We start from the raw sequence: 23,978 nt of genomic DNA, 5'->3' as shown, positions 1-23,978 counted from the left end.
CTGTCTCTGGCTTGCCTGTTCCTTTCCAGGAGATCTAGTGCCTTGACTCTATCGGCGTTCCCCACATAGTGTAGATGGTTGTACTCCCATGGCTTGTGCACCTCTAGTGTCTATGTTGTAAGGACAAGGATGGATCTGGTCTGACACCTTCCTCAACTGAGTCAATCTCTTATCACTCCAGCAGACTCCACCCCAAAATCCCTGCATACTGAATCTCTCTTGAGCCATGGGTAGTGTACGGTGTAACTCGTTATTGTGCATACATGCCCAAATCTCCCATGATCTTACTGGTTACCCACATCCAGGCCAAGATCATGCTCTGATACCATTGTAATGTTCCTAAACAAGAATTTAAGTGATAAACCAATTAAACAAATAGTGCAACCGTGGAAAATTAAAAACATTTAGCAAACACCCTTGAAACTTTGTAATACTAAAACCACTGAGCCATATATTATGAAATATGAGAGCATCAGTCCAATATATAAATGGAGTAGTGCACCTGGGCTTGTCTCAAGGATAAGCTGGACCAAACCCAAGTGGTAGAATAGCTGGAAGGATGGCTATTCGACTGCTGCTCTACTATGCTCTGCATTGTCCCAATAAACCACTGATCTATTGACTTCAACCTACTGGAAAGTTCCCAAAAACTATACAGAAAATTTTGCCCCTTTAGCTTTAGACTCCTTGGACAAAACCCAGAAAAACTCAGAAGGGAATTTCTTCGATTTTGACTTTGGATTTTTGGCCTCTTGAGAGTTGCTCTCCATTTACATCTGATGACTTTCGGTCTGCTGGAAAGTGCCCAAAAACTGCCCACAAAATTCTTCCCTTTTAGCCTTAAACTCCTTGGATAAAACCTAGAAAAATCTAGAAGGTAATTTCTCTAATTTTGACTTTGGATTTGCAACGTCTTGGGAGCTGCTTTCCGACTACTGCTCCCAAATTCGATTTGCAGGAAACAATATGAAAATCCACCTGGAAACACTCTCAAATGTTGTTTTCCCCTGTACTATCTGATCCCTTGCTTCCTGGATGGTCCTTGGCCCTGATCGCTGCTCAATCAAGCCCCACGAATTCGCTGCTGGAAGCCACTGCACAATCTCTTTGCCCAGAAATGTACATTGTTGCATGTACTAACTGGCTGGATGAAAAACACTGATAAAATACGCTCAGTCCTCCACCTTCCTTGCTCCCGAAAACTTCCAACAAGTGAGGGGCCTCTTGGCTGGCTAAATCAACCTTTGCGTATTTCTGGCTACCCAGAAAACACGCAATCCCTTCCTCTGTGCGGCTGGTTGAGCTGTGAATTGCGACTGAAAACTCCTGCAATCTCTGTGGAACAACCTCCCTAGGGTGGGCACGGATGGTCCCTCGAAGTAGAGGTTGAATCTTCCCTGCAGAAGACTTGTTGCTAAACAACATGTAGACTCGCTAAGCCACAGAGCATACAAGAGTGAGTTTGTTTGTCAAATATTCAGAATGAAAACAAAATGAGCGCTGATATTTCTTTATAACTCCTTGGCCACCCTAAGCCTCATGTGGGCCCCTCCATCCACCCATTCGATTTTCCCTCCAAGCATATCAAATGGCTAATTTGAACTCTTATGTGGGTGGCCCCTATATTCCACTAACAGCTAAATAAAGTCGATTTGGCCCTTAAGTCCCTAAGTCGAAAGTGTGGGGCCCTATTCCTTGTAAAAAATGTGCAAAATTGTGTAGCAACACCCTATTACTAATGTGTTTGAGAAGGGACATGACATCTTGGAGTTGTTTAGCACAAGGACAAGAGTGATGCTTAGTACTAGGAATTCCAAGTGGAATTCCGCCCTCATTTTGGAGAACTTCGAGTATCTCCCTAGTGAAGTAATTTGGGAATCCAATTCAGGGCTTCCCTTGAGCATTATTGCAGGATTTTTGCTAGCTATGCACATTTCCTTGGTGCAAAAGGATTTTTTGGAGCATTATTTGTAGCAACAATAGTAGGTTAGAGGATTCGCGTTTTTGCAGAGAGATTTATCCTCATTGGAGCTTGAGTTTGGTAGATTTTTTGTAGGGCAACATTTGAGGAGATATTTGGACCGAGTTTATCTATTTTTTGTTGTGTGCAGAGCTCATTGCCTGAAGCTTGCGCAAGAGAGAAGAGTAGTAGATTCTAGGAGAGATTGGAATTGGAGAAAAAACCTATTTTAGAGGAGAATTTGTTTGGAGTTTGGGTGGCTATTCAACTAATATTTGGAGCAGATTTGAGCAAAGCATTTTCAACAGTGTGCAAAGTCTACTTGGTAGAGCCATTTGTACTTTTTGAGGTCATCTGGGTCAAGCCAGAATTGGCCCAAACCCTTTCTGTGTTTTGTTGGGATTGGTGCATAGAGGCTGGGGTTAATTTTTCAAAATTTTCTGAGTGATATATAGGGCGGAAACCCAGTGGGGCATACGACCATCCATAGAGCCATTTGCGTCCTTTTGGAGGGCTTCTTCATAATCTAGATTCAACGCAGACAATTTTTAGGTTTTTTTTGGGTTTTGGGAGGAGTTTAGAGCTAAATTTTCATAGCATTCCGAGGAGTATTCAACCCTAAAAGCAACATTCCAGCCCACATCCAGTAGCAAATTATTTCTGGATAGTGCATAGATCACTCTAGGACCATTTCTACCACTTGGTGCTGGCCCTTTTCTAGGTTCTTCTCAGCTTGCATAGCAAGCCCAGGTTCCAAAATTTTAGCTCATTTTATGTACTCCCTTATCATAAAATTAATAAAATGGCTTAGATTGTGTTGTTGGACATTTTCGTGTTTAATTGTTGTGTATAAGTTCCAGTTTATTGTTCCTAGCCCATTGCTTGGTATTAGTTGTTAAATTCCCATTAGGGATATTACAGTGGTATAAGAACATGATCTTGGTTAGTTGTGGGAAAGGTAGCAAGATCATGGAGGTGTTAGACATGCATGTACAATGATTGGTGAAATTATGGACACTCCAATGACGCAAAAAGAGAGGAGTATACAAGGGATCATGGAGGAGTTGATGAGGCAGAACCAATAGTTGGTGAGGCAAAACCATCCGATTCTAGAGAGGATGCAACAAATAATAAATAACCAATAGATAAGCCATGCAAATGCACACACAACCCAGCAAAACAACATCCATATGTATGGCCATTATAGTCGTCCGACCATGCCTCATTTCCTGGATAAACCTGAGAGTAAGAGAAAGTCGGACACCTTTGTAGACTTGATGAGGTGTTTCATAGAGGGGATAGAGGAGTTTGGTGCATTGGACCCCAGGGTCAGGAAGGTTCTATCATTTGGGGAGTTTTGTCATTTCAAAGAGAAACATATATCAAGAGCTAGATCTTCATATAGAGGGGGATAGTCAGGGGATGAGATATCGAGAGACCTCGGAAGGAGGAATTTTGAGGTCTAAAATGGGCCTCCTAAGGAATATTATAAAATAATACTGGAAATAATAAAATAAGATTAGATTACATCGTCAAATTTTTCGAGAGAAAAAAAGAAAAATAAAATAAAATTGACTTGTACTTTCAACTTATCTCCCTATGGTTTTACTCAAATTTTGAGTGGGAGCACTCTTTGGATGCATAATTTAATTCGTCATTCATGGAGTACCGATGTTGCATATTTTCGATGGACCCTGCTACATGAAAAATGAGAAATATATGAAAACATGTGATTGCAATCATGTTTTCCATGTATTTCTATTCTTTCATGTATCAAGGTCCATCGAAAGTATGCAACATGGGTACTCTTTTGATGAGGAATTAAATTCCGCATTCAACAAGTGCCCCTGCTTGAAATTTGAGTAAACCCATAGAGAAATAAGTTGGAAAAATAGAATTTCTATTTTTTTTTGTAATATTTTTACTCAAAAAATGGTGTATCATCCTCCGATGGTTGATATCAACATTTGAATCTTATTGGTTCTTGTAAAGTTGATTTTGGTTGTAAATTTTTGTTTCTAAGCCCATTTTAGACCTCAAAATTTCTTTAAACAGATAAGGAGTTGTGGACCTTAGGGCACCGGTACACTAAGGTCAAGGCTCACTTCATGGAAGTGATTCCTGACATCGAGCATGAGGAGGAAATGGCACATGAGACAGGTAATATCAGTAGCTGTGACAAGGACTTAGGTTGGCCTAGTGTGACTCAGGAGTCACCATTGTTGGAGAGCCCATTGATGGATCAGGTTGAGACATTTGTAGAGAGGTAGAATATACTCCAGTAGGGCCATCCATTGACGAGGCACTAGTAGGCACAAAAGTACCTAGAGCCATGACAAAGTTTCTAGATGACAGACACCTACAGCAGCATGGAGAGCACCTTGAGGAGTGTGAGCTAAATGAGGATGTTATGCATAATGTGCTATCTGTGGAGGGACAACTAGTGACTCCTGTTGAGCCCATGGTAGAGAGGATAGGCAGTCATCATTTGGGCCTACCATCGACAAGAAGCAAATAGATGCATAGGCAACCAACAAGGTTGCAACACTTCCTCATAGTAGCTCTCTTTAGGCTTACATATATGGGGCTTGCAGGGACTGTGGGACGAGGGGACACGAGTTGCGTAGGGCACAACATTCACATGATGGAGTTTTTAGGTGTACAAATGTTCTGGTATTGAGCGGGTAGTTGATGGAGCAAGCTAGGAGGTTGGATACATCCATGGCCACAATTCAACAAAGGCTATGGATTACCAAAGGGGCTAGACGACCAAATTGTTGTTGGGATCGAGGTGGGATTCCTTCTCACATCATGGACTTGGTTAGTGATGGTGTTAGTGGGGTGGTGGATCTCGAGACTGATCATGCCTATGCTTTTAGGTCTTCATCAAATGCCTAGGCACTATTAGTGACAGGATAGATTGACAAGACAATGTGTAGACACCGTGAGTTGTCATGGCAAGTTGGCCGTACATGGGGTCGTACGAGGATCTACATACTCCAACTGAGGCTGATCAGAGGAGTTGGCATCGATAAAACACCAGACATAACGTTGTATGGGGATGATGATTTTCCGTGGATATGTGGGGCACAGAGGTCATGGAGCAGCGACACCTTAGTGACACCACCACTAGCATCTAGGGAGGTTTGCTTGTCATATCTCTTTGAGAGGATTAGGAGGATAGGACCACTCATCCGATGTTATGGAGGTGTGGTATTAGAGATGGAGACCCTGACAAGATGCAGGATGATTCCTACGGACTCAGCGTTAGACCTTGATATCCGAGGGTGTATAGGGGTATGCAACAGTGCACAACAATATGCAAAGAAGCACAAAGGTGTGCAGGGTTGCATCGTGGTGTAGGAGGAGCAATTCGCATCGCAATGCATTTCCTCAGAGTGACAGACACATTGATACAAGAGGGATACCGACTTATCCGAGATGATGCACTAACATATAGCAAGGTTCGACAGTGCATAGAGATGTGCAACTGGGTGCAATTGTATGTCAGAGGACACAAGGATACATGTTATATGTAGTAGTGTGCATGGCTACATTACGGACTAAGGGAGTGTTACTAGTAAGGAGATTCCTTGACAAGGATGTCAGGGATGCCATTGGGGTGGACATACCCAAGTTGGGAGAACAGATTGGTCACAAGATGGGCTAGGAGTGTCCACATGGGTTCTTGATCATACCCATAAGAACCCATGCATCTTCCACTTGATGACACTACGTGCAGTTGAGGGGAGCCATGTTGTGTTTGATCCAGACCCACAGTGTGGATAACAGGACTTGGGGTATTTTCCTGAGATGACGCTATAAGATTCAGTGCCTCAAGGGAACGATAAATATTCTCCGGTGGAGGAGCAGGGCCAGTGTGTGAGTTGATATCCACAGGCTAGGGGATGAAGTGATCTCCTACAAAGGTGGCATATCGTTCATCATTGAGCCTACACTCAGGGAGCTAGTCATGGGGGAGACATGTGGCACTCTTTCCATAAGGGCATGTTAGGATCTTGCATAAGCAGAGGATACTGTGTATGACTAAGGCAATTTTCTAGTGAGTGTTAGAGCTTCAGACATTGTATTGGCACATTATCGAGAGGGTGGATGGCAGACATAGGGATGATGGTTGGCAAGAGTAAGACGAATCTGAATACATTGAGTTGATTGCGAGTATCAGATACCCATTTATTGGTTGCATTCAGGGGTTAGCTATGTGGCACATGTGGTTTCCAGTGGTAATTGGTACTACGTAGTGGCAGGCACATGGCGGTTTAACATGCATCAAATTTGTTCATGATATATGGAACCTATATATTGATTGCATGTAGGGACTAGAGACAAGGCACAAATGGATTCCAATAGTTGTCAAAGCTATGCTGCAACATGTATGGCTATAGGATCCTGGGATAATTTGTCTTGTGATGAGCAGAGTCATGGCAGAGAGTGATCTAGTTCACTCTTGGGTTGACACATGGGGGTTTGTGGAGGCGTCTTCATTGTATGGCTATTAAATTATGGTATGTTCTATGCTTAGAGCAGTTTACTTATTTTTCTTCTTATTAGCCACAAATTAACAATCACATATACATTAAGTAAAGTGCAGATAGAACATTAAATGATCAATAGAAAACAAGCCAAGACAAGAGACATAAGATGTGGTGACTAGCCAGGGACAAACCCCAATGCGGGGAAACCCATTGATCAAATATTATTTTATCTTCAATATTTCAACAGAGAGAAATAATACAAAATCTGAATTCTGTAATTTTAATCAGCAACAACAAATCCTAGATCAGCAAAATCAAACTTGGTCAAACTAGCTGAAATTGACCTCTAAAATACTTGGTCAATTTCCGGTCAACTTGTCTTCGAACAACTTGAAGAAATAGCCCTTGAACAACGCCAAAAGTTAAGTCAATTTTCAGATTTCTGAAGTCAACTTGCAGCCCTAAACTAGGGCAATCAACACTAGTCAAACCAGAGGTCAGATCACCTCGATTTTCATGCCAAAAATTGCGGCCTACCTAGCAAAGGCAACCACACCCAATCCGCACTTCTGGAAGGTCAACGCTTGGTCAATGCTGGTCAAAGAGATGACCTGCTACCCTAGCATCCTTTCTGCATCTTCCTTGCCCTAGGACGTCTTCCTTTCAGCCACACGTGTGGGAGAGAGAGAGGCTCCTTTTATGCGTAGGAGAGAGAGAGAGAAGATGAGTGAATTGAATTGTCCAAATGAGGAGAATGCTCCTTGTATTTATATGCCAATGTTGAGGTTGAATAGACATCACTGTTGGGCTTCTGAGCCTACATGGGTTTGCTGGCCGACCTTGACAATTTGTCCATAATCAAAATAAATTCATATCTCCATAAATACTTATCGGAATCGGATGATCTTTAGACCAATCCTACAACTCTCGATGAGAGGAATCTAGGAAAAATATCAGAAGCCATAAATAAGGTGATCCACATGGAGTTTGGCCCTAGTTGCCAATTTTAACACTCCCTCTCAACTAGGGAGAACTTCATCTGCAACCTGTCAGACCGTCACTGCTATCCATCCATCAAATGCACTATCCTGTACAGCTTGAGCCCACTCTGCTTTGCTCTACTTTGCTCTGCTCGAACTATGAAGAAGAAGAAATGATCGAGGATGTATCATACCATCCTCCACTGACCTAAAGTCAGTCTCAGAGTGTGAACCACTCTCACTAATCCCAAATCAATGTCATTGATCCCAAATCAATGGAGGTCATCCTAGCATAGGGAGTACGATAGATATAGCGATGCGTCCATCGATAGTACTACTATGATCCCTATCCTCATTTCCCTACTCATTGATCATATGAGAGGTACTTCCCATGAGTCCCAGACTGCATGGGTAGGATGCCTCGATAGGAGAACTAATCATCCTGTCCACAGGAGAACGAATCATCCTGTCCAGTGGATGCCATGGAGAACTAATCATCCTGGCCTACAGGAGAACTAATCATCTGCTCCACAGTTGCTACAGAGAACAAATCATCATGTCCCACAGGAGAACTAATCATCTTGTTCCACAGTCGCCACGGGGTGTCACAAGGGAAGGTTGAACCTTTACCCTGTACATAGTGCACCACCAGGGGATAGTGAGTCGCCCTGTGGTCACTCTGCGCCCCCCTAGAGCTCCCAGAGCTCAATACATCATACTTGACCCTCATAAGAGGGTCTCTAAACAACACCAAGTCATTATCGGAAAGTCAAGAATTTGACCTTTCCTAGGGGCTTTGTCAAAATGTCGGCGACCTATTCATTTGTACCAATATGTTGGAGACTTATTGCTCCTCATTGCACCATATCTCGAATATAGTGGTACCTAATATCGATATGATTGGAGCGATCATGAAATACGAGATTCTCTGATAAACGGATCCTGCTTTGGTTGTCACACAAAATCATGGTGGTATCCAACGTAAATCCAAACATCTCACTGAAGAGCTTTCGCAACTAGACTGCCTCACAAGAGGCCATGCTAGCAGCAATGTATTCTGCCTCAACGGTGCTCAAAGCCACCGACTTCTGCTTCCTGCTCATCCAGGATATCGAGGCAAATCCCAAAGAGAAACAACACCCAAAAGTGCTCTTTCGGTCCACCACACTACCTGCCTAATTAGCATCAGTATACCCAATTAGTCTCACATCTCTGGCAGTGTATCTCAACCCATGAGTGATTGTGCCATGAAGATATCTCAACAGATTCTTGGCACCAATCTAATGTGAGTGGTGAGGCTCAACCATATGTTGACTCAATGTGTTGACTGCAAAGCATATATCCGGATGGGAGTTCACCAAGAACATTAATGCTTCGACGAGTTGACGATAATCGGTAGCATTTCATGAAACAGGTCCAGCAGCACTACTGCTTAACTTCTTGAAGTCAAGCTCCATCGGGGTAGTTACGGGCTTGCAGTCCACCATGCCGAATCTCTCCAATATCTTCACCACATATTTTCCTTGAGATAGGAAAATCTCCCCTGGTTTCTGCCAGACTTCTAGTTCTAGGAAATAATGCATAAGTCCTAGATCTTTCATTTCAAACTCAGAAGCCAACTCCCTCTTACATTCATGAATGAGAGGGTCTGCACCTGTTAGAATGAGGTCGTCAACATATAGCACCAGTGTGAAAGGCTTGTCATCTATAACCTTAAAGTAAAGGTTAGGGTCAGCTTCACTCCTAGTGAATCCCAACTTCATCAAGAAGTATCAATCCTCTCATACCATGCTCGGGGTACTTGCTTTAGCCCATAGAGGGCCTTCTTCAACCTGCACACATGAGATTCTCGATCATAAATCTCAAATCATTCAGGTTGCTCCACATAGACCTCCTCTTTGATCGAACCATGTAAGAACGCAGTCTTGACATCCATCTGATGTAGGTTCCATCTTTGTGAAGCAGCAAGGGCTATGATCGAGTGGATGGTGGTATATCGGACAACAGGTGCAAATATCTCGTCATAGTCTATACCTTCCTTCTGGGAGAAGCCACGAGCGACAAAACGAGCCTTATACTTTTCCACACTTCCATCAACTGCATGCTTTATCTTGTAAAGCCATTTTGAAGTGACAACTGATTTGTCTTGGGGTCTGGGGACCACATCCCAAACATCGTTTTTCATTATGGACTCATATTCCTCGGTTATAGCATCCTTTCATACTTGATGCTTGACGGCATCTGTGGATGACGAAGGCTCATTTTGGATGATCGTGCTCATGATGGTCAGGTATCCCTAATACCTGTCGGCTTCTTACTTCACAGAAGGTTCTTAGAGGTGCAATGTATCCTTCAGCATCATCAAGTGTCCCCCTGAGCCATGAAAGCCTCTTCCTAGAAGAGGAAGGCTCTTGCGAAGGAGGATCAATAAGATCCATAGGTTCTTCCACATCGGGCATCGTCTCATCTTCTTTTTCCTTCGATTCCCTGGTGTCAGCTTCTTTAGATCCCCTTAAAGTAGGAAGATTGTCTACCTTGTTAAGAGCTATATCTTTGTCAAAGGTGACATCATGACTAATCTCGACTTCCCTTTGACCAACTACATAGATTTTATAGCCCTTAGTATTTTCGCTATAGCCCACGAAGATTCCTTTCTTTCCAGATGCACCCAATTTATTCCTTTTTTCTTTAGGCACATGAAAATATACAGGGCTTCCAAAAATTCTAAAATGAGATACGTCAGGTTTCTTACCGGTGAACATTTCTTCGGGAGTCTTGGAACCCAATGCTTGATGAGGGCATTGGTTTTGTACATATACGACAGTATTTGTAGCTTCGGCCCATAGAAACTTCAGAAGTCTTTGATCATGGAGCATAACACGGACAACTTCCACAATTGTACAATTCTTCATTTCCACCACACCATTCTGTTTAGGAGTATATGGTGTAGTCTTCTCCCTCTTAATGCCAGCCTTTTGCAAAAGTCATGAAACTCATTGGATTCATATTCAGTCCCATTATCAGTCCTTAAGATCTTCTTTTCGGTTTGATTCTCGATCAAGGCTTTGAAGTGCCGAAACCAAGAGAACACTTTATCCTTCTTTTTCAAGAAGTATATCCAAGTCTTGCGAGAATAATCATCTGTAAAAGTGAGATAATATAAATATCCTCCCAAGGAGTTCACAGGCATCATACCAGATATGTCTGAGTGAACCAATTGCAATATATCAGAGGTCTTGCTTCGGCTTGAGGGGAATGGTCCCCTTTTGAGCTTCCCTTCGGCACATCTTGGACATACACCTTCTTGCTCTAATATGAACTAGGGCATCCCGATCACCATTTATCTTACATCGGGTAGAGCTTTATAATGAAGGTGAGCAAACCTTCGATGCCATAGTTCGGACTGAAGAGATGTGTCACAAGACATGACACCCAGTGGACTTCCGCCAACTTGATATAATGAATCAACTTGAAACCTAAGAGTAAAAGCATCTTTAAAGTTATTTCTCCATACACGTACCTTGCCATCGTTGAAGGCCACCTTGTAGCCTTTGTCTTCCATTGCCGAAATGGACACCAGGTTCTTTTTGAGATTAGGTACATATAATACATCTTGTAAGTAGATGGTATTACTCTGATTCAATTAAAGAGTGACATTTCCTATGCCTTTCACAGGATATTTTGAATTATCTCCAAGAACAATTTCCAGGTTGGTTTCCTTCTCTATCAGATTATAGAGAGCTTCTTTGTAACCAGTGAAGTGTCTTGAGGCACCACTATCAATAAACCAATTTCCTAGTGAGTCTGGGGGAGCAGTAGTAGATAGAGCTGCTGGTAGCTAATATTCATCTTGCTTATTGTTAACAATGTTAGATTCATATATGGAATTTCTTGTCTTCCTGAATGGTTGTCCTCTTTCTTGATTTCCGACACTTCTTTTACCGCTGCCATTTGACCTACCCTTCCTTTGATTGCCTTGAGAGGGATTTTGATCATCGTCCCGGTGTGAGTCCCTTTTATTAGGGCACTCCCTTTCATAGTGACGCGTTTTATTGCAATTGTAACATTGTCCTTTTCTTCCACCCTTTGGTCTAGCCTTTCCTTTGAATTTAGCCTCGAAATTGTTTCTTCTTTTAGTATGAGAAGAAAAGGTAGAGGGATGACCTTTAAGTATGGGCATTTCTTGCTCTTCCATCCTCGTTTCTTCTTGAATGCATCTGGCCATTAATTCCTCAAATCCAGGAATTACGTTATTGTTGAGAAGAGTACTCCTGAATATATACCATTTAAATGGCAGTCCTCCAAGAGTTGTGAGTGTCATTTCCCTGTCAGGAATTACTTTCCCAATAGATAGGAGATTGTTCTTGATCTCAGTAATCCTTAAGAAATATGCTTGCATACTCTCATCTTTGCCCTTCTTAATTTCCTTCAGCTTATTTCTAAGAAACAAGACTTGATTTGCATCATTAAATTTAAATAAATTCACCAGTCTATCGTAGATTTCCTTGGAGGTGTTCAACTCGGAAACATAGGCCACCAAACGCTTGTCGATAAAGTCCCAGATGATCTTCCTTGATTTGACTTCTCCCTTGGTCCATTTGTTCCTAGTAGCAGCGGATGCATTTGATGGAGGCTCAACAATCCCGCCTTTCACATGGTCCAACACTTCCTGCTCTTCTAATGTTAGATCAAGAGACATCTTCCATCCGTGACAGTCAGACCTCTCACAGAGTTTGTCTTCAGTAGGGAAGTGTGTTGAGGACCCCATGATTTCCTTTTAAGATAGCCTTGCCAACCTTCTCTTCGGTGATTGCTCTTGCTCTTGCTCTTGCTTGGGCTTTGTCTTCACCTCAGCTCTGATACCATGTTAAATTATGGTATGTTCTATGCTTAGAGCAGTTTACTTATTTTTCTTCTTATTAGCCACAGATTAGCAATCACATATAAATTAAGTAAAGTGCAGATAGAACCTTAAATGATCAACAGTAAACAAGCCAAGACAAGAGACACAAGATGTGGCGGCTAGCCAAGGAAAAACCCCAATGCGGGGAAACAATGTGATCACAATGTGATTAGCAATCACATATACATTAAGTAAAGTGCAGATAGAACATTAAATGATCAACAGAAAACAAGCCAAGACAAGAGACACAAGATGTGGCGGCTAGCCAGGGAAAAACCCCAATGCGGGGAAACAATGTGATCAAATCTTCTTTTATCTTCAATAGTTCAGCAGAGAGAAAAGGTACAAAATCTGAATTCTGTAATTTTATATCAGCAGTAGCAAACCCTAGATCAACAAAGTCAAACTTGGTCAAACTAGCTAAAATTGACTTCTAAAATACTTGGTCAATTTCCGGTCAACTTGTCGTCGAGCAACCTGAAGAAACAACCCAAAAAATTCAGTTAATTTGCAAATTTCTGAAGTCAACTTGCAGCCCTAAACCAGGGCAGTCAACATCGGTCAAACCAGAGGTCAGATCACCTCCATTTTCGTGCCAAAAATTGTGGCCTGCCTAGGAGAGGAAACAACATCCAATCTGCACTTCTGGAAGGTCAACACTAGTCAAAGATGTGACCTACTGCCCTAGCATCCTTCTTTTTGCGTCTTCCTTGCCCTAGGACGTCTTCCTTTCAGCCACGTGTGTGAGAGAGAGGAGATAGAGAGAGAAAATGAGTGAATTGAATTGTCCAAATGAGGAGAATGCTCCTTGTATTTATATGCAAACGTTGAGGTTGAATAGACATGACGGTTGGGCTTCTGAGCCTACATAGGTTTGTTGGTCGACCTTGACAATTTGTCCATAATCAAAATAAATACACATCTTGATAAATACTTATCGGAATCGGATGATATTTAGATCAATCCTACACCTCTCGATGAGATGAATCTAGGAAAAATATTAGAAGCCATAAATAAGGTGATCCACATGGAGTTTGGACCTAGTTGCCAATTTTAACAATGGCGATGCAAGCTTTCCTTGTTGTTTCACAGGTTCGGGGTTACCTTTAGCATCATGGAGACGCCCGGTCAAAATGTATTTGGCCTTTACCGACCTTTCACCATCAAGTTCCAAGAGAGGAGGGTATGGTATGTGTACAATGGACAATCAATTATAATCAAAGTGGCGCAGTGTCGACATTGTGGCATCTTTCTGAGATTATCATGGGACCTTGGTATTGAGGGATTCATTTATGACAGGATGGTGCACAGATTCAAGGTGACTCAATGGCACATTTCAGACCCCAATATTGTTTGCAATGGCAATTTGGGCTAGCGGAGAGAAGGAACGCTTATTCGAGCATTGCTTGAGGATAAACAATTTTTTGCGCGGAGGGCTGTCATATCCCCAAGTTTGTGAGCATGGGAGTCACTACGAAATTTTGCCCAATTTTAGTAATATTAATTAAAATGGGGAAAATATTATTAGAGAAAGGTGGTTAGTATTATTTTATTGGAGAATAGTGGCAAATTATTATTTTATTAAAATGGAGGCAAAGATAACTTAGTGGAAAATGACGCCCACGAATAAAATAATATTAAAAACAAGTCTAGAAGCATGAGGAGAAATTATAAAAGAAGGATGGACTCATTTTGTGGATTATCTTTTAGCTATTACACTTCATATTTCATCATCTCTTGGAACTGTTTAGCACAAAGGCCAGAGTGTTGTTTAGCACCAGGAATTCCAAGCAGAATCACCCTCATTCCGGAGAACTTCGAGTGTCTCCCTAGTGAGGTAATTTGGGAGTCCAATTCAGGGATTCCCTTGACTTTTATTGCAGGAGTTTGGCTAGCTATGCACAATTCTTGGGTGTAGAAGGATTTCATGGAGCATTATTTGTAGCAACAATAGTGGGTTAGAGGATTCGGGTTTTTGCAGAGAGATTTTCCCTCATTGGAGTTAGAGTTCGGTGACATTTTTGAAGGGAAACATTTGAGTAGATATTTGGGCCGAGTTTATCTATTTTTTGTTGGGCGCAAAACTCATTGGCTGAAGGTTGCACAAGAGAGGAGTAGCAGATTTCGGGAGATATTAGGGTTGGAGAAAAAACCTATTTTAGAGGAGAACTTGTGTGGAGTTTGTGTGGATATTCAACAACTATTTGGAGTAGATTTGGGCAGAGCATTTTCGGTAGTGTGCAGAGTTTACCTAGCATAGCCATTCACACTTTTTGGCAGTGTTGATAATATCATTGATATATCGGCAATATTTGAAAATATCGCGATATTTTTGGCAAAACGATAGATCGTTGAGTAAATATCGCAATATTTTGAAAATATTGGCTAAATATCGCCATATTTTAAAAATATCGGCTATGTTTAAAAATCTAAAAAATTTGATTTTTTATGTTTGTCGATAAGATGATTTTAGGACCCTTGCCGATACTTTATGGATACCGATATTTTCAACGCTTTTTTTGGGTCATCGGGGTCAACCTGAATTGGGCCAAACCCTTTTTGGGTTTTGTTGGGATTGGTGTGTGGAGACCGAGGTTAATTTTTCAGAATTTTCTGAGCAATATACATGGTGAAAACCAGTAGGTTGTATAGCTAGCTAGAGAGCCATTTGCATCCTTTTGGAGGGTTTCTTCATCATCTGGATTCAGCCCAAACCATTTATGGGTTTTTTTGGGTTTTGGGAGAGGTGTTCAAAGCTAAAATTTCAAAGCATTCTGAGGAGTATTCAACCCTAAGATGAACATTCCAACGATCAACCAGTAGCACATTATTTCTGGATACTGCGCAAAGACCATTTCTACCACTTGGGTCTAGGCCATTTTTCCAGGTTCTGTTCAGCTTGCATAGCAAGCACAGGTTCCAAGATTTCAGCTCACTTTATGTACTCTCTTACCATAAATTTAATAAAATGGCTCAGATCGTGTTGTTGGACTTTTTAGTGTTTAATCGCTGTGTATGAGTTCCAATTTATTTATTGTTCCTAGTCCATCGCTTGCTATTAGCTGTTAAATTCCAATTATGGATATTACATAACTACTTGTTTGTACCAGTACCCCTATCCATATTGTGATTCCCATCGCTGCTATTCTCCACTACTCTCTCCCACAAGTTCATCCATCTAACATAATGCATTCATGGATTCTTCCTTTTTATCATAAAGTTGTGAAAGTAATGGCTTTACATAATCTATAATAGCAAAATAAGATCATATCTACATTTCAACTCATAACACCAATTTTCATTGCATTAGTAGCTTTGATCCATATCATCCTTAAAATGAACTCTATTCTGCGTAACAATGTAGTTAAATATGCTCCCTCTCTAATATTTTTTTAAGTAACTCTCTGTTTTGTTATCTTTCATTTCGTCTAATTTTATATGGTAGAATCTACTAACAACAATAGCACAATTTTGGTGCACAAGGAACATCAAATCAAATAGATGACTATCCATAACTATTTGTCCCTATCCAACATAATAACTTTCAGTTATAAACTTATAAGTTTAACCAACAAAAGAAAATGCTTGTAAGATTTATTTAAACGGAACAAGCACTTTGATATTGATATGAAACACAAGCAAGCCTTTGAACTTTCATAATTCAAAAAAGTTATGTTCTAGGATGGTCTATGAGAAAAGAGGTTTTTATGTTCAGTTGAAAAATTAAAATGCCTTTACCACTTACCAGTGATTCAGCATCACATGTAATATTTTATCAGAATAGTCAGAAAACTTGTAAAAATATGAGCAATCAGTGTTCAGCTAAATGAACACAGATCCTCCCCGAGGATTCCAAAATAAATAGTATAACAATTGTTTTCACTTCTGCCACTAAAATCTTGGCATTTGTATCATCATAAAGTCTGTAAAACTGGAAAGCCGTTGGCTTAGGCTGCATACCAGTGAGAAAACATAGCTCAACAAACAGAATGCCAATGGGACTGCGATGCTGCGTGTCCTTGTTTATTACTGAATATCATCCCTTACATGTTGAAATGCCACTCAAGATCTACATTTTTTGTTCTGATATTCCTTAAATCTTCTAACTCAAACTTAGAAATGAAGCAACAATATTAAGAAAATAAACTCTACAATAGTCATATCTTCAATCCCTCAAAAGTACTTCTGGAACAATGCTCTGGAAATCTCCAAAGCATTTCCTTCAGCTTTGACAGAATAAAGATCTGTACCTTCTTGCCATTTGTGGGAAAACATTATCCAGTCCCTTCTCCACCTATCCAATGGAAAAGCCTTGCTAGTTTCCATGCTTTCTAGCAAAAACTCAAAATAGATTGATGCTCGTGGGAAATAGTAATCTTGTAACAGCCCACTCCAATACTTGTTTGCTGAAGAGAAAAAAACAACGGTCTCTTGAGTAGGCAAGTTGATTTCATGTGACTTGTAAGTTATTACGCATGGGGAAGGTTGAAGAAATATTCATGACTAGATCTTTTAGTAGAAGTGAAGAGAAAAAACAAGGGGAGACTGAAGTATCTCTGAAGTAAATAAGAAAACGAGAACATACCATAGTCATGAAGTTTACTTTGCTTCACTTCAGTGTCATCAAACCACATAGTCAATTGTGTTCTTGCATTCCACTCATACTGCATGAACTCCATACACTAATCCATTATTGCTAAACATTATTTTATAACTATGATCAAATATGGTACTTTTTAGCACATATCTAGGACTCCACAATCATTCTCAATAAGGTTGTAATAAAAGCATCTATCATCTTAATTTTCATTAGGATGTACCTAAAACAAACTTTTCTATCTTCTGCAGTTCGAGCTGGCATTTTTCTTTTCTTACCTGCCTTCGTTGTTTTGGATTATCTGCTTGATGCTTAGCACTTTCTAACCATGGCCCAAGTAGAAAATTGCTATCTGAAGCTAGAAGGATGTCCATGTTGATTATGAGGTCCAGAAATTTTTTACTTTGTGTGGCTACTTTCTGAACATCCTTCTGGGAGAATGCTATTATGACGTCCAGGTAAATCTGATTAGCAAGTTTTGCTAATGCCTGTCGAGTAATATCAACTAAATCATACCTGGATTTCATTGCAAATATGCTTTAGCAGAACTCATATAATGTAAAACCATATCACTACTAAGAATGCTGCAATTCAAGCTTGCTATGTTCATTATGAGATATAGATGTGTCTAAAGAATAACGAAAAAATACATGGACAGCAACATATTTGTTGGATTAAGAATACAACCTAAGAATATTGGATTTTTCTTGTAATGCATATTGACATATGCTTAAGGCGTCTACCTCGGTACTATCATTATATACATCCTATTACGTTTTATGATATTTTCAATTTTGCAATCAATCAATTTCTGAGGAAGTTTCATTTCATCATTAATCTTAAATGGTGGTTGGTTCACAAAACGGTAACTGGTATTGTTAGTCTGTATTCATCACTTATATTGGCACCATCCTCCTATTACTACGCAATCTCACACCCAAAGATGTAAAGTGCAACACCTAGATGAAGATTTGTAGAACTAGGAGGTTGGCCACTATCACCTCATCAACTCTCCTTTGCTCTTTAGACAAAGAGTAGACTTAAGTCAAGGGGGGCTTCCCTGTGGTTCCTACATTCACTTCGTGTAGTATAAAGTGGGAGTAAAGAGAGCTTAAAAACAATATATCAAATGGTAAATGAAAATAAGAAGCGGGATTGCAGATGATGGATGAAAGGGAAATCTATTTCCGTGTTGCTTAGACTATGGAGGTCACGGAGACAATCTAAGAGGGATATTCATCTAATTGTTAGGGGCCATAGATAGGCAAGTTGACATTCGCTATAGAATTGCCTAGCTTAGTAAGCAAAAGGTCACAAGGTATAGAGGGGAAAGGACTCAGAGTAGGGGCTCCACAACCAAACTAATTACAAAGGGGCAGTTAAGCTTTACTTGCAACGGAAGTCAAGGCTTTAAACATCCTCTCTCTCGGACAAGGAACAAGCATTCAATAAAAAAGCTAGCCTTTATTCCTCCACTTTGAGGCAAATCACTCCTAAGAGTAGCGTTGACAATTGAACCTATAATCAAGACTCTACCGATTTATGTCTTAGAATACATGCCCAACAAATGATTGTACAAAAATGAAAGTATAACTTACACAAAAGTATCTCTCTTCCAAGACTTGGAGCTAGCTTGCACACAAGTTCTTGCATTAATCACTAAAATCCAATCCAAATGCAAAATGGAGAGAGAAAACTTTTATATAGGTTTTAGCTCAATTCTCCTCTACAATATAATATTAATTTCCTAGGAAATATTAAAATATTTATAATAACTACCTAAGAGGCTGCACTATATCAAAAGACCATAGAAAAATGTTTGGATACAATGTTTTAGATGAGTGTAGTGCCACATGTTACCTTCCTCCATCTTCTAGCTCATGCAAAGGAAAAACTCAACTGCCATTTGTTTCTCATCTGTAAGGTGCTTTCCAAGAGATAACTACCTTGAAAATAATAATAGTAGATTTTTGTCAAATAGGTAGTGTTGATTTTTGTGTAGCATCAAGAGGTATTCCCACATGTCTAAAGGGTCTTCAAGTCGGCCTAGAAAGAAGTCAAGTCGGCCAGCCAGTGAAGGGACGTGTCCCTTGGGTTGTCAGTGGTCACAACCCCTTTGACATGTATAAATAGATGATCTGATGTCTCATTTGAACACCAAGCAAGAGCAAGTCTGAGCAAAAAGAAGTCTGATTTTGGAGTTTATTCTTTCTTCTCTTCATCATTTTATCTCTTGGACAGCTTATTCTTTATTCTCCATCATTTTATCTCTTGAACAGCCACACATGTGAAGAAGGAAGACGAATTTGAGCAAGCCACATTGACTAAAGTTGACCAAGCTGTTGACTGAGTGTTTGACTAAATTTGAAGGCCACACATGCAGATTTGATTGCAGTTTGACCAGCCACAGGCCACATGTGCAGATTGTTGATCATAGGGCTGAAGTTGACTAGGCCAGGCTGACCACATAGTTGACTATTTGACCAGATTGACTTGCTAAAGTATTGACGAGGTTTGACTAGTATTTGACTTGGTTTATTGGCACAGATTTCTAGACAGATCGCTGATCTGTAAACCTTGCTGAAGAATAGTTTCTTATAGAAAAAGTTGCTGGGTTTTAACTTTTCTCCCAAGATTGGTTTTCCCAGGGTAAAAATATTATCTCTTTTGTGTTTGGATGTCTTTCTGTGATCTTTAATATTTCTGCTGCATTTACTGTTGAGATATTTTGAAGTGTAATTATCAGTGTTGTGAAAATCGCGATTAAATCACGATTTAATGAAAAAATTTCGATTTTTTCAGCTTGCCGATCAAATCGCGATTTTTATACGAAAAAATCACCTACTTTTTTTTTGCTGATTTTTACTGAAAAAATCGCGTTTTTTTTCAAAAAATTGCGATTTTTATGAAAAATCGTGCGGGGTCGGGACAGCACGATTTTATAATTTTTTTTTTGGTTTTTCAGTTGCTCATTTGGACAGTGGCGCATGTGGAGGGAAGAGGAGCTCTTGGAGAAGAGGGTTTTTACTATTTAGCCAAATCTAAGTGCTTAGAGGAGAAAATCAAGAGGAGACCACCGATTTCTCCATAGAAACAGTATGAGGATTAATTTTTTTTTGTTTTCATTGTTTAAAAACATTGTTTTTGTATGTTTTTCATTGTTTTTGGTTGGGAAACTTGGTATGGGCACCATTTTTCTTTTGTTTTCAACTTTTCATTGTTTTAAAAAAAAAAATGTATTTCTTCATTGATTTGGGATGGGTAACTTGGTATGACTATGGGAACCAATTTTTTTTTTGTTTTCATTTTTTTTAAACATTGTTTATGTTTTTCTCATTGTTTTTGGCATTTGCCATTTGGTTGGGTAACTTGGGTTTGGATTCTGGAATGGTTGGATAATTTGTGTTTGAAACTTTGAACTTTGGAATGGTTGTTTTAGGTTGGGTTATGGGTAACTTGGATTTTCATTGTACAATCATCAATGTAAAAATTAAAAATTAAAATACTAAATTGTAATTTGTAAATTTGTAACTTGTAATTTTGTAAATGCTAAATTGTAATCCTAATCCTTATTTTCCCATAGGTTCACAACTGCACCAAAACACCATTCAAGACTTCAAGTTTGCAAATTCAAAGTTCAAAAACAAACATGCCAAGGAAATTGGATCCTTTCTGGGAATATGGTGAACCTAAAGCTCCGAATGATAGACAAAACTTGAGTTGCAAGTTGTGTGGAAAGGAGATATACGGGGGGGTGTACAGGTTGAAGTTTCACCTTGCACAAATCCCTGGACAAGATGTGGGGCCCTGTATAAATACAAATGCTGAAATTATCCAAAGAGCCATGAGAGCATTGGAAGAATTAGAGCACACTAGAGAGGCCAAAGAAGAACTCAAAAGGCAACTAAAAAGGTCAGCTGAAGAAAGTGGGCCAAGTGGCACTAGTTCTACTGCAGCATCAGTCAATCTGGTAGTTGCATCATCATTTTTTGTTCCTCGAACCACACCTGGTTCACAACCATCTATCGGTTCAATGCTAAAAAGAACTGATAAAGAACAAGCTGACAGGTTGATGGCAAAATTTCTCCTCTGGAGTGATATTTCTTTCAAAGTTGTAAGGAATAATCCATTTTTCCAACCTACTGTTGATGCTATTGCCAGTGTTGGCCCGGGGTACAAAATCCCTTCTTATCATGATTTCAGAGGCCGGATTCTTCAAAATGAAAAGCGTGCCTGCACCCAAAGATTGGAGGATTTTAGGGCATCATGGGCACAAACAGGATGCACTGTTATGTCAGATGGTTGGACTGACCAAAAGGGGAGAACCCTTATAGACTTCTTGGTTAGTTGTCCCAAGGGGACTATGTTTATCAAATCTGTTGATGCATCTCATCAAATCAAAGATGCAAGAACTTTATGTGATTTGTTGGATGTGTTTATTTTGGAGGTGGGTGAACAACATGTTGTCCAAGTCATAACGGACAATGCTGCAAATTATGTTGCTGCTGGTAGAATGCTTATGGACAGGCATCCTACTTTATTTTGGACACCTTGTGCTGCCCATTGTATTGATTTGATGTTAGAGGACATAGGGAAAATTCCCTTTGTCAAAGATATTGTTGACTCATCAAAAAGCATCACAAAATTTATATATAATCATACATCTGTGCTTAACTTGATGAGAAGATTCACCAACAACAAAGAGTTGGTGCGCCCCGCCATTACACAGTTTGCCACGAGTTTCATATCTCTTCAATCCCTCTTGAATTCTATGTGGGATGTGAAGAGAATGTTTCTTTCAGAGGAGTGGTGTGCTTTGTCAATGAGCCGCAAACTAGAAGAAGAGGCCGTATGCAGACTAGTTTCATACCAGGAAGACTTCTGGGCGGGAGTGCAGGAGGTGTGCACCGTTACTGAACCTTTGGTAAAGGTTCTTCGGTTGGTTGATGGTGAGAAGCCCGCAATGGGCTATTTGTATGAAGCCATGGACAGGGCCAAAGAAGCCATTCGGGCCTACTATGATGATAAGGGAGATGATGGGTTTCAGAAACAACTCCTTCTATGGGGAGTGATTGATGAGCGATGGAACAACACACTCCATCGTCCCATTCATGCTGCTGGGCTTTTCCTGAACCCTGCATTTTCTTATGCATGTGGGTTTGATTTTGATGCTGAGATCATGGATGGATTCTTATCCTGTGTCTAGAAGATGGTGCGATCTCCAGAACAACGTATAGAGATCTCTAAACAAATTGAGACATATAAGATGGCAGGTGGCACATTTGGCTTTGAGATGGCTATCACTGATAGGACGATTAAAATGCCAGGTATTTTTTAGTTTGTAACTTTGTTTCAAATTTCATTGTCTCTTCAAATTCCGTTTTTTCTTATGTTTATTTAAAATTTTATTTTGTAATTTTGTTGTAGATGCATGGTGGAAAATGTATGGTGGCAGGGTACCCCTTTTGCAAAAGCTCGCCATTCGCATCCTCAGCCAAACATGCAGCTCCTCAGGATGTAAACGCAACTGGAGTGTATTTGAAAAAATACACAACAAGAAGCGCAACAGGTTAACACTTAAACATTTAAAATATTGCAAATTTCCAAATAAATTTTTGAATTCATTAAACAATATTTTTTTTATAATATTAATTATTAATTATTACTTCATGATCTTTGTACCAGTGTTGTGAAAATCGCGATTTTTTCAACTTGCCGATCAAACTGCGATTTTTATACGAAAAAATCGCCTACTTTTTTTTTGCGATTTTTACTGAAAAAATCGCCTTTTTTTCAAAAAATCGGTCTTTTTTAAAAAAATCACGATTTTTTTTTCCAAAAAATCGCGATTTTTACTGAAAAAATCGTGCGGGGTCGGGGCAGCATGATTTTATAAATTTTTTTTTGGTTTTTCAGCTGCTCATTTGGACAGTGGCGCGCGCAGAGGGAAGAGGAGCTCTTGGAGAAGAGGGTTTTTACTATTTAGCCAAATTTAAGTGCTTAGAGGAGAAAATCAAGAGGAGACCACTGATTTCTCCATAGAAACGGTATGAGGATTAATTTTTTTTTGTTTTCATTGTTTAAAAACACTGTTTAGTATGTTTTTCATTGTTTTTGGTTAGGAAACTTGGTATGGGCACCATTTTTCTTTTGTTTTCAACTTTTCATTGTTTTAAAAAAAAAATTGTATTTCTTCATTGATTTGGGATGGGTAACTTGGTATGACTATGGGAACCAATTTTTTTTTTTTTTTTTTCATTTTTTTAAAACATTGCTTATGTTTTTTTCATTGTTTTTGGCATTTGCCATTTGGTTGGATAACTTGGGTTTGGATTCTGGAATGGTTGGGTAATTTGTGTTTGAAACTCTGAACTTTGGAATGGTTGTTTTAGGTTGGGTTATGGGTAACTTGGATTTTCATTGTACAATCATCAATGTAAAAATTAAAAATTAAAATACTAAATTGTAATTTGTAAATTTGTAACTTGTAATTTTGTAAATGTTAAATTGTAATCCTAATCCTTATTTTCCCATAGGTTCACAACTGCACCAAAACACCATTCAAGACTTCAAGTTTGCAAATTCAAAGTTCAAAAACAAACATGCCAAGGAAATTGGATCCTTTCTGGGAATATGGTGAACCTAAAGCTCCGAATGATAGACAAAACTTGAGTTGTAAGTTGTGTGGAAAGGAGATATACGGGGGGGTGTACAGGTTGAAGTTTCACCTTGCACAAATCTCTGGACATGATGTGGGGCCCTGTATAAATACAAACGCTGAAATTATCCAAAGAGCCATGAGAGCATTGGAAGAATTAGAGCACACTAGAGAGGCCAAAGAAGAACTCAAAAGGCAACTAAAAAGATCAGCTGAAGGAAATGGGCCAAGTGGCACTGGTTCTACTGCAGCATCAGTCAATCCGGTCGCTGCATCATCATTTTTTTTTCCTCGAACCACACCTGGTTCACAACCATCTATCGGTTCAATGCTAAAAAGAACTGATAAAGAACAAGCTGACAGGTTGATGGCAAAATTTCTCCT

At 39.7% G+C, this 23,978-nt stretch overlaps 1 protein-coding gene across 3 annotated transcripts in view; it reads right to left on the bottom strand.

The window, feature by feature from the left end:
* Positions 1–16,027: 16,027 nt before the first annotated feature.
* CYL1 (alpha-N-acetylglucosaminidase family / NAGLU family) overlaps positions 16,028–23,978 on the bottom strand; it is a 468,268-nt gene continuing 460,317 nt past the window's right edge. For 2 of the 3 annotated variants that reach the window (XM_089425375.1, XM_089425370.1), the window contains 3 exons: positions 17,215–17,452; positions 16,925–17,021; positions 16,028–16,745 (listed from right to left, as the gene is read on the bottom strand). In XM_089425375.1, coding sequence (XP_089281501.1) covers positions 16,513–16,745; positions 16,925–17,021; positions 17,215–17,452 — 568 coding nt within the window. In that variant the 3' untranslated portion in view covers positions 16,028–16,512. The remainder of the gene's footprint in view (positions 16,746–16,924; positions 17,022–17,214; positions 17,453–23,978) is intronic. The other variant, XM_089425372.1, reaches the window with a different exon arrangement.

This window comes from Pinus tabuliformis, chromosome 6, assembly GCF_031772625.1.
Source record: "Pinus tabuliformis cultivar Carrire ecotype Pingquan chromosome 6, CPIR1, whole genome shotgun sequence".
Classification (NCBI taxonomy): Eukaryota; Viridiplantae; Streptophyta; class Pinopsida; order Pinales; family Pinaceae; genus Pinus; species Pinus tabuliformis.
Note: the sequence above shows the minus strand (reverse complement) of the source record. Positions and strands in the feature narration are given on the sequence as shown.